Here is a 15,029-nt window from a genome sequence, read left to right as displayed (position 1 = left end):
AGTGGTCTTCTCTTCCTGCAAAGCAGTGAACAATTAACTGTTTATGTCCTGTAGGCCAGACCACGCCCCAACAAGGCTCTGAAAGCTAGCTGGGTAACTGTAATTTTCCTAATCTAGGATAGGCATTATCCTTTAACTTCCACACAACAGGGATTATGAACACCTTTAGTCTCCACCATCAGCACTGGCAACACACACACACACACACACACACACACACACACAAATTAGTATTGAGATGCTTTTAGTGTTTTTTTCTTTTTTTCCTAAGACAGAGGTTTCTCTGTGCCCTAGTTGTCCTGGAACTCATTCTAGAGACCAGGCTGGCCTGCTGGCCTCAAACTCAATCACTTGCCTCTGCCTCCCAAGTGTGAGTGCTGGGATTAAAGGTGTACACCACTACCTGGCTGGCTTATGATTTAACACACAAAGCTACTGTCATATAATGATGGTATCTGAACAATGAAATTAACTGAACAAGGTTCAGAAACCTGAGTGGTCAGGCCACAGAGTCTTTTAAAGGAACAGTTAAAACACATGCACTTCAGGAAACTTTAATTTAAACCAACGTAAGTAATTACAACACATTTGAGAAGGATCTTCTATTTCTCCTGCAGAAATTTTCATGTTATTGCTATGACAAAGGGAAAGAGCCAAAATTTCTATTTCCTTGATTAAAAACCATTTTCCATCTATCTGAAGGCTTCGGCTAAGGAGAGGAGCTAGGAGATGAGCAGTCCTAACACCCTAGCTCATCTCTAGGGAAGCAGAGAGAGATCCTGCTGAGTTCATCTGCTCCAGAGGTGCTATGCTCAGTGGAAGCAGCCAGGTCTCTCCTGTAGAGGAAGGGCTGTGTGTTACTGTGTGCACTCTCTCTGCAGGGGTAAAAAACACAGTAGTCCTGAAATGGGGCCGGTGAGTTGATTTAAAAGCTTTACAATTTCACCAGAACTTTAAGGGTTCTGGTGATTAATTCTCATAAACAGATGAAAATTTGCTTCCAAGGACAATGCAAACCAAACAAGGAACTAGACAAATGGCGAGAGAATCTGCCTTGCTGCAATGGAGGCCAGCTCAAGTGAGAGAAACCCACAGATGCAAGTGTGCCTGGTATGGGAGGGGCCGCACAGTGGCTGGACATCCGAGTGCACCCAAGCAAAAGTCTGCTTGATTTACATGCTGCACGCTTCCTTCAAACTGTTAGTGACAGCCCTGTATGCGATTGGCTTTGGGAACAGGAGAGTATGAACGCATGCAAGTGGCTGAAATCCCCAGAGCAGCAGAGCACAAGCAGGATGTCCCAGGAGCATGAATGGTGGCAAATCTTTGCCTTAAACATCATTATCTATGATGTACTTCATAAAGTTTTGCTATCACATTCAAATCAAATCACAGCAATGTGAAGAATGCAAGTGGGAAATACCAAGATATGTTAAATAAATAGCTTATTTATTGAAAATAGTTCTCTTACCTTATTCACAGTTTCAAGTTTAGAATGAAAAAGTGATAGTACCTATACTTTACCAATGTCACAGAAAGTCAAAGAAGCGAGTCCTTTCAGAACATGCACTGACTGGAGACCTGCACAATTATCAAGTTTTGAAAAATCCTGTACCACAGCTTAGAAAGTGTACACTTTCTGTACAGTTTACAAGGAAATGCTGATGTGCTGAGTTTCTACTAGCCACTGGAACCCTTAAAATCACGTGGATAAAAGTTTTCTTGGCCAAAGTAACATTTTATCCAAAATAATCTTATCTTCCACGCAGTGGTTTAACAGACTTCAAGACTACCTGCAAGTGTAATTGTGTCATAGGACGTCTGGTATCTGAGGAATCACATACTTTTCTAGGAAACACACTGGGAATATTTTGGTTCTATTTTGGCTTTTCACCTTCAAAGAAGCTGCCAAAAACCATCCCACATCCTCTGCCTGCTGTGGGAAACGAGTCTCCACTATTCAAAGGGCATTCCCTCATATTTAATAGACTCAGCACCGAGTGGACAGAACAGCTCCGGGTTGGGAAGGCACTGACAGAGTCCTCAGGTACAGCTATGGGTCAGGGGGCAGCACTGCTATTTGACATGCTGCTCCCAGATGCAAGCTGCTCCAGCAAACAGATGACAACTTCAATTCTTTCCAGCAGAGTTGAGCTTCTGTTGGCAGTTGCTCTCAAAAGCTGGGAGTAAATCTGCTTGTTGGTTTGGAGGACTGTATCTTCTTCGGTGTTACTGCTACAGTGAAAAATAGACAGGTGTACAGATCATGCTTTTTCTTAACCTCTTGCCACCCACTGAACTAAAGTCACTTCTCACAGGCTCCACCATGTCTAACAAATCTTCCTCTTAAGAGAATTAGCTGATTTACCTTATCTACCATTTTACTCAACTACTTAATGTATTTGTCTAAGGACCGTTCATGACGTTATTAATTTGTTCTTTGTACTACAAGAGAGGGTTCATGATCCTCAGAGGCTATTTTACCTTTTAGAGCTCTTCATCTCAAATCCTAAAGCCTCCAAAATGTCAAGAAGCCGCACTCTGCTACAGCAGCAAATACTAAAAGCACGTTATAAGAACAGCTCAATTCTTAAAATTCTCTGCAACTTAATAAACAAAATGTGTACTTTGCCCAACAGCACCTACACGGTTGCCATACCATGAAGCACACTCAATAGGCTGAAAATGAAATTTTTCAGTAAGAAAATTAATCTTAAATTTTTTTCTTGGATCTCACTGTAATTACTGAGACCCAAAGTTAAACTTTGCAATTATTAAACCCATTTTCTTATGTTTGCCTCAAGCAAAGGGGAAGAAACAGCAGTCAAAATAAAACAAACTAGGGCTGGAGATGGCTCAGTGGTTAAGAGCTTTGCCTGTTCTTCCAAAGGTCCTGAGTTCAATTCCCAGCAACCACATGTGCTCACAACCATCTGTGATGAGATTTGTTTCCCTCTTCTGGCCTGCAGGGATACGTGCAGGCAGAACATAATAAATAAATCTTAAAAAATTATAAAAAAAATAAAATAAAACGAACTAATAACATCTATCAGTTACATTCTGACCTCCTTTACTCTGAAAGGGGATAACCAGGTCTGCGTTTTTCAAATTTAATAAGATTATTAGCTGTCCCCATGCATGAGTGAAGCACAACCGAGCCGCTGACTCAGCGACCGTGCGCTCTGCCTCAAGCCTGCCACAGCAGCACGCTTCTTCTGCTTAATAAACCTGAAAATACAAATTGGCACAAAGGACATAAAGCCTGCATGAAAACTTAAATTTCTTTCAACAGCTGGGTGTGATGGTGCATGCATTTAACCCCAGCATTTGAGAAGTAGGGGCAGGCGTATCTCTGAGTTTGAGGTCAGCCTGGTCTACAGAGTTAAGTTTTGGACAGCCAGGGCTACACAGAGAAACCGTCTTGAATAACCAAAATAAATAAATAAACAAAGTAATTTTTTCTCTTCAACATTAATAACCTGATCAGAAATAAAACTTACTTAGGTCATACATAAGACTACTGTGATAAAAAACATAATAAAAGGCTTAAATTATTAACTGTCAGCCAATCACTCAAGCCACTGATTTGTAAAATCACTGAATTAACTCACATGATATATTGTAATATATAGATTAGATTGTAATGATCAGATTATATATACTGCCACCTTGTGGACACAACAGCAAATCTTAAAAAAACTACCTGTAGTTAGTTTTTAGGCAATGAAAGCCAAGAGTCCCTTCTCCATATGTATTATTTACTCTACTTTCTGGTTCTTCAAAAATATGAACACATGTGCTAAACTGTAGTGAACATAGCAAACACCTTGCTGCATACTTGAGACTTCCTCTAATCAAAGCTCCTCTTAGGTGAGGGGACGTTACTCAGAAGCGAAGAATCTAAGATTGAGGTGCGACCAAACAACTACATCTTGGCTCCTCTGGTCCGCCCTTCCCACACTACCTTCCACAGACCTACCTCACCCTTAGTGCACCCTCATCCCAGTCAGGGGGACCCTCTAATATTCTCAGTGGATCCTAAAACCCAAACCCAGGTACCCTGAACCCCATATATAGTATATTTTCCCCCACATGATAAACTGAAATTATATTAGACATAATCAAGGATTAGCAATATTACCATAAGATCTTGGCAACCCATAGCACATACCTCTTTTTCTTTTAATTAATCAATTAATTTGGTTTTTCAAAAAATAAAAATAAAAAAGGGTTTCTCTGTTCCTGAGTGCTGGGATTAAAGGGGTACACCACCACCGCCCAGCTGTTTCCTTTCTTTACTGAGAACTTTTAGCCCCTTTCTCTTAAAGCTGACACATTCATACTGTCAGTATCAAGTACTAAAGCACAATGATCATCAAGCAGGCTACTAAATGACTAACAGGTAGACTAATAGTGTGTATGGTATGGATACGCTGGACAAAGGAATGATTTATATACAGCCTGAGACAGCATGCACTTTACCAAGCGATGCAGAATGGCACATGACACTTACAAACTGCTTACTTCTGCAATTTTCCATTTAATATCTTGAACTAGTGTTAACTGCAGCTAACTAAAACCTCAGATGTGCAACTTTATATGGGCATCTACTGTTGTTAGAACTTGGATCCTGAGGGATACAGAAGATTGCTGTGGCAAGAGGAAATTCTCAACTGTAGCTCTGTTCAAGATATAAAAATGAACTCAACTATCAGATAAAACTTTTCAGACAGACCAAACAAGACTTCACCATCCTAACAGATGAGCAGTTTTCAAAACTTCTGCACAAATAACAGCACATGGCAATAAACGGACACCAGAAAGCAGGGCAGAGATGATAGTGAGGGGCTATCTCATGGGGGCTTGACAAGACTACTGTGAATGAGAGGCACTGAGAAAAAACTCAGACACTGCACAAGATCAGCTTTCTTAATGTCAGCAAGAAGCATTTATGAAGTGATAGGCAGTTTGGTGTCATAGTTGTGAAACTTTTGGAATGTTGAATGTTGTCAAAGTTCACAACACTGAGTCACACTGTGTATAAATTAAAACATAAGACAAACATTACTTGTATCCCAAGATAAAATGGTAAGACAGACTTAACTAGTAACAATGATGTATGTGGGTACATTTTCTTTATTTTGATCTATTTTTCATGTTTTGTAATATGGGCTAGACTACTCTTATGTCTGTATATCATGCTCCTGATGTAGTACTTGATACTCAATTTCAAGTTAATGACGTCAAAAGAACAGCTCTCTAGTGGAGCAGCACACTGCACATATCAGCAGAGGAACCCGGGAATACTCTGGCTGTGCCCATCACTCTTCTTCGCTACTCCCTAATATCACAGCCTCAGAGGCTCTAAAGATTCTACCACATACCTTGAAAGGTGCAACTGTCCTCAGTATCTGTATCTTAGCCCTGAATTCACATCAAAGACATGTTTATAAGTGTTATTATAAACAATTTAGAGTTGTCATTCCAGGGTTATTTGTCTCTCCAATGTTGTATTTACCCTATGAATATATGGTAGGCACCTAACAACAAATAGTTCTTAAAATTTTGTATTTTCCATACACAATGGAAAAAATACAACCTACCTATTTCTTTACATCAGTAGAGGGAACTCATGTTCTTTTCGCAGGTGAGATATTAGCAAAGAAGGTTCAATACTTATGTAATTTACCTCATTTTCCTTTTAGATGATGACAGCAGTTTGATGGACTGAAGGAGAAGGAATGACAGACGAGACTCAAATATACTAAGGAGTTTGATCACTTCTTCTCGATTAAGATTAGGTGAAGAATCAGCAGCCGGTGTAGCTTCATCATTCTTAGGCTAAAGACAGCAGAGTTATTTCACCTAAGCTGCCCTTCTCCCGTTTTATATACTACGATGGCAAAATTGTCCCTTCAATCCAGCAGACTATGGAATCACAAACAGGAAGCAGATTCAAGAGCACTCTGACAAAGATACAATAAACTCCCCACACCTAAGAAGCGCTAACAAAGGAAATGAATCCTGCATGGAAATTTTATGATTTCCCAACACTGACTGGTTGCTACAGAAGCAACATGAAAATGGATACCACCTAATTAGGACCCACTAGGGTTGGAAAAGTAAGAGGCGGGAGGAGTAGTGGGGCGCACTCTGCAGAAATGCTGAACTATGCTGTGGAGCCTGGGGAGCAAATGCTCCTGGGCAGTCCACTAGGACTGAGAGCACAGGCTTTCCTGCTCTTGGAAAGCAAAGGCAGCCACATCCAAACCACAAAAATAACCTTAAGAGGCTTTGTAACTTGCTAATAGGTCCCTTGGTAACTATGGCTCATTGACAATCATTCTTAAAAAACTTTCAAAATATATATAAAAAATATGCATTAAAGTAGGTTAGTAATACTATCATGAGGCTCCTGTGCAGTGTGTGGCTGTGAGCTGATGGACTTGATACATGGGCACAGGAGAAAGTAACTGGACTTACTGGGCCCTACCCATGTCAATGCTGCCTCTGGAGAGCACACCAGGTTAACTAGAATAAACTAAAGTTCCCAGGGATTGAGTAAGTGGGTGGGGGAGCTGCCGTGTGGCTGCAAAATAAATTATCTCATTTTCTCTTGGTGGTGCGAGCTGTATTTCTGCATCAACACTGGGCTAGTTCTCCCAAGTATAAGTTGTTACAAAGAAGCGACTTCATATTCTTCCCATTATGCATGTGGCCTGTTCTCTTTTCATTTCACCATGCTCAACATGGTTTGGGAACGTTTACCAGGACAATGGTGCCATGCTACTTAGATTCTCAAATGTGGATCACAGTCATGGGTCAATAAACTTCTTTATAACAACTAACCCAGACTCTAGTATTTTGTTATAATACACAAATAGACTGAGACTTTTAACCAACTAGTAATGTACTTTTATGCAGTAATATGCATATATACATACATTCATAAGTATGTGCCATATGCCTCTTACATACACCATAAACATAAAAGTTTTCTCCAGTTACCTGATCACATTCCTCCACAAGCTCCTTCTGGATGAGCTGGAATGCATGCTCAGTTCTCACCATGATATCAAGCGCCCCAGATAATGTTTTTAACTTTCCAACATTGCTATTCTGACCTAAAATAAACACAAATAATCATTCCTAGACTACAAACCTATGAAGCCATCTAGTGTTATTGACTTCCAAGTACTACAAAGGCAGCTTATGACAATCCTAACAAATCAAAAGATAAATTGTTTACTAATTTTTCTTTTAGAGAAAAAAATACTAAGCCTAGCCAAAGTACTATGCTACAATAATACCTTTAACTTTTTTTTTTTAATGAAGGCCCAGTGTGGGCCTTGATTGAGCTTTTTTTAAAAAAATTTATTTATTTATCATGTATACAATATTCTGTCTGTGTATATGCAAGTAGGCCAGAAGAGGGCACCAGATCTCATTACAGATGGTTGTGAGCCACCATGTAGTTGCTGGGAATTGAACCTTTGGAAGAGCAGGCAATGCTCTTAACCTCTGAGCCATCTCTCCAGCCCCTACCTTTAACTTTTGAATGTAGTTGTAGTAATGTTCCTTCACCTCAGCATTTGGCTCTATATGATGAGCACACCAATCTCTCTGGAATAGTGGCCAGTATCTAAAAGTATTAGGTTATAGGGACCAACAGACAAGAAGAGCCTGTGGTTCAGAAGTCATTCCACTATTCAGTTATGTGAAGTTGGCTGAGTCAATTTAATATTGGTTGTCCTACTGGAAAGTACTACACTTTCTGTTCAAAGGTAGGTCCAGTGAGTATTATACTCTTCCAGTCACTGCAAGGCACCTCTACTCCTGTTCTCTGTTCACATTCAGTGTGTGTATAGTACAGTGCTGTAAGCAAAGGGTTAAGCTCCACAGAAAGGTCTGGCCATTCTCTGTGGCTCCCTCGGCCATCTATCCTCAGTATGGTGAATATTACATAAGTGTCTCTATCTACTTGAGGGGCTTGAGCTACACTGGGCAGTCTAACAGTGTGGTTTCTATGGAGTTTCTGGGCTGCAGGGTGACTGCTTATCTTCCAGAAAGGCTGGAGGCTTAGTATAACCATGCACCCAAATCCCAGTATGTACTCTGGACTCCACAGTTACACGTCATTGCTGAGATGAGGCGGGGTCAGCACTACCTGTAAGTGCATCAAGAGGACAATGAGGAGCTTTATTTCTGGGGCATTCCTGACCACTTCCTTGGTTGATTTGATAGCTTTTCAGTGAGTTTTTTGGGTCCTTTTACAAACTGCCAAACCCTACAGATGATGTCAGAGCCCTCAAGTATGCAGCTAGCATCAGAGAATTCCCCACCTGCTAATGGCCACCTTCTTCTATTAAAGTGTAATCTAAAACTACTAAAATAGCCTGTTACCTGAAGTCAATGAATATGTCAGTGTAGATATGGCACCTTCAGGACAGGAAGCAGACATAAAAAAGGTATAAAAGCCCCAAACACTAGGGTAAACTAAGATGAAGTGTTATTAATGACAGCACTTACTAATGTGCCTTACAAAACCTACAAATTGGGCTAACCACCCTCTGGCCCTGCCTTATACCTCCAACTATATTTTTAGGATATTTATAGTATTAGAGTGGTTTGAAACTTTTTATTGCATCTATTTATTGTATGTGTGTGTTGGCAGGGGTTGGGGGAAGGGGACACATATGTCATGACATGTTTGGAGGCCAGATGATTAGACAACTTGCAGGTCCCAGGGATGGAATGGTAGCAAGTACCTTTACCTACTGAACTATCTCACTTGCTCTAAAATGTTTTCTAAAGGCAATTAACTACAACAATCATCTTAGATTGCATCTCCAGTATCTATTCTTTTATAAAAATGCATGGGAATCCTGAAGAATTTAAATATGTCAGAATACTGCAAGATGCAAGTGAAAAGTTACCCAGAGACTACCCTGAGTACACTGCTCAGTCCCAGAGCCAATTCCATACATCTACCATGCATACACACTGGCAGAAAATAAAAATTGAATATAATATTTTTAGAAATGGTAATAAATTCATTTCTAAATAGAACCACAGGGAAATAGTTTGCCTATCCTCCAAGGGTTTATGGCCTATACGCCCAGGTAGTAAACCTGTAGTTTCTTAAGCCCTTCTCAAGGGCTCTATCTCACATAAACTAAGTCACACAATTTAAAGTACCACTGACATCTCTAACCAGACAGTTTTAGGCTAGAACAGTTCAGATCTTCTCTCCCTATTTTAGAGTATATGTATAGTTTTTATAGACTGAGCTTCCTTAATTCCAAAATCAGATATCTGGAATGCTCCAAAATCAAAAACTTAAAAGCTTAAATTTATAACATTAAAAAAAAAAAAGATGAAATAAGATGAGTTGCTATTCTTTAAACAATAGTTTTCTTACCATATAAGAGATATTTCTCAAAAGCTACCACTATGGGCAAGGGGAGACCGAGACAAAACTTGAGGGAACCCTGGGAGCATTAAGAAGTCACAACGTTCACTTAATCTCTGCTGTGAAGATGATACAATGAAGGCCTCACCTTTCACCATTTTCTACACAGCAGTATCCATTCCAGCCACAATCAAAGCTGCCAAGTGTCAGTTCAATGTTTATAGGGAGCAAGTGAGAACTATGGTTCGTTCACATGCTGCTACTTCTCCACCCAAGATTTCCATACTGTTTCAATCTTAAAGTCTCTATTCACTTCGTAAAATGCATTTCAGAAAGTGTAGCAACTTCTCTCAGTGGCTACAAAGGGTCTAACACCAGGCAAATTAACAGGAAAACGGTCTTGCTTATATCCAAGAGCCACACACAGCTTAGCCTCCCTCTAGGACAATCCAGAAAACAGCCACCATGTATCTGAGAAGTCAGACTTACTGGTCATCTGAAATTCTGCAAACGCCACCCTTTCTAGCTGCACTCTAAGCAGTTCACAGGGAGCATCTTTGAGAAGCTGAAAGAGCTTCGCAGCTTTGCCGTAATGGAGATCTGCCAGCACTCGATGTTGCTTCCTAAGGTGCTCATCACCAACCTATAAACAAAAACATACCAAAAAGTAAAATAAAAATCCCAAGCCTCTGCCTGTATCACTAACTGTTCTCATCTTTTATTTCTTACAGCTTTATAAACTTTAAGCTAATTTAGAATAACCACGTACATCTGCCATGGAGATAATGAAGCGAGGCAGGAGACTGAGAGGAGAAAATAAGTTCTCAGTAAGCCAGCTACACAGTGAGCTCTGGGCCAGTCTGAACGGCAGAGTGCATTTCTGTCTCGAAAAACTCGGTAAAAAATGAACTCATTTTTTAGTAAGGGGCTCCACACGTCAGTGTGGATGAGTCTCAGAGACAAGACATTCAGTGACAGGCAGTGATCCATGGGAGAGAAAAGGCAGTACAACTCCTTCCCTCAAGTTCATAACACAGCAAAAACAAAAACAAGGCTCCAAGTACTCTCTCATTCCCTTATCCCCAGGCACAGCGGGTATTCCTTCTTGTTCTTTAAACTGCATCTATGCTCCACTGATATTTTCCAGATGTTTTCATATGCACACTCCATTTTACAAAGATGGGAGAACTATATTTTAAGGTTTATTTTTATTTTTTTACTTGTTTTTAAATTTATTTTTATTATGTATATGGCATTCTGCCTGCATGTATCTCTGCAGGCCAGAAGAGGGCAACACATCTCAGTATAGATGGTTGTGAGCCACCATATGGTTGCTGGGAATTGAACTCAGGACCTTTGGAAGAACAAGCAAAGCTCTTACCCACTGAGCCATCTCTCCAGCCCTTAAGGTTTATTTTTAAATGCTTACTTTTGAGTATATGTGGAAGAGGAGTATGTGCACACGAGTACAGGTGCCTGCAGAGGCCAAAGGCATTGGATTTTCCTGGATCTGAAGTTACAAGTGGTTATAAGTTGCCTGATGTGGGTTTTAAGAATCAAACTTAAGTTCTCTGAAAGGGTAGCAAACACTTTTAATTGCTGACTCTCTCCCTCTAGCCTTGAGAACAGAACTATACATAGTCTAACTACATTTAAATAAATACTAAGTAACATACTCAGGAAATGATTTCCACACTAAGACCCAATCAATTATAGTAAAGTACATGGTTCAGATGCAAAGGAAAAAACACTGACCCTCTATGTTTTTTAAAAATAGTTATATTAGCTGATAGGAAAAGGTGGGTTTTAAAATATTTTTATACACAAAGCATGAAAAGGGAAGGGGAATACTTTTAGAGATAGCATCGAATGTAATCTGGGATGAGCACACCTGGTTTCTCAGACAGCTGTGGTACATGGAAGCCAGCCTGTGATGGATGGTCGCAGCTCGGTACTGACAGAGGGGCTGCCGAGCAGTCGCAGAGTCAACATCGCAGTGTTTCAGGGACTTCATCATAGCTTCGCTCACTTCTTTCTCAATCTGTTTAGGTATTTCAATGGGGACAAGAGAGAAGGTAAGTTTATAATCATGTAAGAACTTTCATATTAAATACTGCTTGCTGCCAGGGGTGATGGCACATGCCTTTAATCCTAGCACTTGAGAGGAGGTGGCAGAGGCGGGATGATCTCTGTGAGTTCCAGGCCAGTCTGGTCTACAAAGCGAGTTCTAAGACAGCCAGAGCTGTTACACAGAGAAACTCTGTCTTGAAAAATTAATAAATAATAAATATTGCCTACTAAAGAAAAGATGACTGATGTACAATATTAAATAAAGGAGTAAGAAATGCTGGCTTAAATTTAAAAATCCAGAAATCTTATCACCTGCTCCTGAGCTTTTCTGGACAACGGAGCATAATCTTGCTGTAAAGTTGCCATGGTAAAGTATGTAGTGGACAATTCCCAGTTCACAGAATCCCAAACAACTGGATGCATGTCTCTCGTACCCAATGACCTCAGAGCTTTCAAATAGTAATCGACAGCCTGTGAAGAGGGAAAGGAGAAATTAGGACTCTGGTAAAAATGTGCAAAGAACACAGTGAAATGAAACATGCTTCAGACCACTTGGACATCAATTTAATCTAGGAGAATTAACAAAAGGATGGTATCATCAAGAAGGGAGAAGAGAAGCAGTCCAAGTATTTTAGCAGACTGCTGTCTCTGAAACAGACAGAATTCCACTACAGGGCCTGTCCTTGGTGCTGCCTTCTGTCACAGGCTGCTGAAGGAGGATGTACTTTATTTTTTTTTCACTCCGAAGGAAAGTCTGTATAACTAGTAAACTATAAAAACCATTTTACTGTAAAAATTAATTTGCTCACCCTCATCTTGAAATACCTAACCACAGTATTCTTACAACAGTCACACTAAACCTCTTCACCCAGTGATACTTGCTACATTTCAGGTGTTTGTTAACTGTTGCATATGCACAATTTTTTTTTTAAAAGTCACTTCCATTTTAAAATGTACTATGCCAGGAACATTTTTCATGAGTGTTTAAAGTTTCTAAACAGCTAATAATTTAAGTGCTCATGCTTTTTTATAATGTTTGATTTTATTTATTTACTGTGTGGACACATGCATGTTTTAAACTCAAAGATAACCTGTGGAAGATGGTTCTCTCCTTTGACCACATGAGTTTTGGGGTCTGAACTCAGGTCATCAGGCTTGGTGTCAAGTGCCCTTACCTCCAGATCCACACAGGTTCCTTTCTTGTACTCTTTCTAACATTGTAGGAAATTGTGGTAAATAAACTCAGCCCCTCCCCCTGCTAGGTAGCCTACAATCCTCCTGCCTCAGTAAACTAGGTGTTGGGGTTACATGAGTGCAGCAAGTGGCTCAGAGTTATTCCTTAGACTGATTTTTTTTTTACTTGTTTTTATGTCTGCTGCACGTATGTGGGTACACGGAAGGCCAGGAGAGAGCACTGGATCCTCTGAAGTTGGAGTGGGGCAGCTCACAACTGCCCGACATGGGACTTAAACTCTGGTCCTCTGGGAAGAATATCAAGCATTTTCAATTGCTGAGCCGTCTCTTCAGTGCCAGGTTCAATTTGTTTGTTTGTTTGTTGTTTGAGACAGGGTTTCTCTGTAGCTTTGGAGCCTGTCCTGGAACTAGCTCTTGTAGCCCAGGCTGGCCTCGAACTTAGAGATCCATCTGCCTCTGCCCCCTGAGTGCTGGGATTAAAGGCATGCGCCACTAACGCCCAGCAACAGGTTCAATTTTTAAATGTAATATCAACTAAAATTTCTAGATTTTAAAAAACATTTAAAATATTTTTAAAAACCATTTAAAAGGTTACTTGCCCGTTTTCATATTCAAGTTTCTTTTAACTTTTCTTCACACCTTAAAGGGTGTACTCACCTGTGATGTGTCTGATCATTACTGTAAGACTTGCTTCCACTTCTACTCTCTGATGCACATTTCTATCTCCCATACTGGACAGCACACACAGTCCTCACCTGTATCTTCTGGTACCTTCCCAGTTTCACTCTCTCCATGCCAATCTTCGGTACACTCAACATTTACTTCAGTTGCATCAACACCACTTACTAAAGCATCTTTCCTAGTAATTCCATATGCCATCCTCGGTACTGACACCTTACTGCTCCTAGGAGCTGCCCACTCCTTTGCCATCACAATGTCGTGCTCTCATTTAGTTTACTCAGTGAAGAAAAAGTCAAGTTTAGAAGGATGACAGTGAGTAGGTGAGGCCCAACGTGAAGGCCTTACCTTGCTGTAATACAAGCCCTCTTCTGGAGAGAATTCCCGTTTGAACTCATCCTCTGCACCACAGTGCGCCTGTGCACAGACCCGCATGAGTCTTCCTGTGTTGCACAGCAGAAGGGCAGCATTTGTAGCATCGTCAATCGACTCAAAGTTGTGAATCCCCTTTTCAAAACAAGAAAAGCTTTTTTTCCATAATTGTTGCTCTGCAGCAGACACAGATTTGCTCACTTCACAAAGAAAGAAAGAAAACAATTGCATAAGCAGACATCAGTGTGACCAATGGGGTCAACTGCAGCCCTCTCTCTGATGCCTGTCACATGAGTCACTTGGGTGAAGCACTGACTTCCACTAGCTTACAATGTGACTATACTTAGAGTCAGGTCTTTGAAGAAGTGATTAAGGCTAAGTGAAGTCTTTAAGAGTGAGGTACTGATCCAGTATGACTGATCCCTGTAAGAAGGGAAAAAGACAGCAAAGCTCTAACAGAGAAAGGGCCTCATGAGAACACAGTCGGAAGGTGGCTATCTGAAAGCCAAGAGAAGAACCTTGACCTTGCGTCTTCAGTCACCACCTCAGGTACTGAGCAACCCCAGCAAACTACTCATTTATTCACAGTCACTCTCAATACTGGCTGAGATTAAAACCAACCAAGACACCTGAGCAAAGCACGTTATTAGAAAGTGTTAAACACAATCATAGTTCTATGGAGTTTTAAGAGGCTAACTATACCCTACTGATGCTCTCCCACTGACAGATTCCAGATGTCCCTTAAGCACTCAGGTCTCTGTCCTGGCTGGTTTTGTGTGTCAACCTGACACAAGCTAGAGTCGACAGAAAGGAAGGGGTCTCGGTTGAAGGAATGCGTCCATGAGATGCAGCAGTAAAGCATTTTCTCATTTAGTGATCAAGGTGGGCTGCTGGTCCTGGATTCTATAAGGAAGCAGTCTGAGCAAGTCATGAGGAACAAGTCAGTAAGCAGCTCTACTCCATGGCCTCTGTATCAGCTCCTGCCTCCAAGTTCTAGCCCTGTTTGAGTTCCTGTCCTGACTTCCTTCAGTGATTAACAGCAATGTTGAAGTGTAAGTCAAATAAAATAAACCCTTTCCTACCAACTTGCTTTTTGATAATGGTGTTGGTGTTAATAGAAACCTAAGACAGCCTCCCACTAACAATGACCTCTTTAGAGCACTGTTTTTTTTTAAAAAAAATTTATTCAACTTTTTTTAAAATTTTATTTTATGTGCATTGATGTGAAGGTATCAGATACCCTGGGACTAAAGTTACAGACAGTTATAAGTTGTCATGTAAGGGTGCTGGGAATTGAACCCAC

At 40.5% G+C, this 15,029-nt stretch overlaps 1 protein-coding gene across 2 annotated transcripts in view; it reads right to left on the bottom strand.

Annotated features, from left to right (window-relative positions):
* Positions 1–1,428: 1,428 nt before the first annotated feature.
* Edrf1 (erythroid differentiation regulatory factor 1) overlaps positions 1,429–15,029 on the bottom strand; it is a 35,096-nt gene continuing 21,495 nt past the window's right edge. For both annotated transcript variants that reach the window (XM_038335624.1, XM_038335625.1), the window contains 7 exons: positions 13,703–13,926; positions 11,795–11,953; positions 11,304–11,453; positions 9,902–10,055; positions 7,009–7,124; positions 5,690–5,841; positions 1,429–2,235 (listed from right to left, as the gene is read on the bottom strand). In XM_038335624.1, the coding sequence (XP_038191552.1) occupies positions 2,061–2,235; positions 5,690–5,841; positions 7,009–7,124; positions 9,902–10,055; positions 11,304–11,453; positions 11,795–11,953; positions 13,703–13,926 (1,130 nt within the window). In that variant the 3' untranslated portion in view covers positions 1,429–2,060. The remainder of the gene's footprint in view (positions 2,236–5,689; positions 5,842–7,008; positions 7,125–9,901; positions 10,056–11,303; positions 11,454–11,794; positions 11,954–13,702; positions 13,927–15,029) is intronic.

Source organism: Arvicola amphibius, chromosome 1 (genome assembly GCF_903992535.2).
Source record: "Arvicola amphibius chromosome 1, mArvAmp1.2, whole genome shotgun sequence".
NCBI classification, from domain to species: Eukaryota; Metazoa; Chordata; class Mammalia; order Rodentia; family Cricetidae; genus Arvicola; species Arvicola amphibius.
Note: the sequence above shows the minus strand (reverse complement) of the source record. Positions and strands in the feature narration are given on the sequence as shown.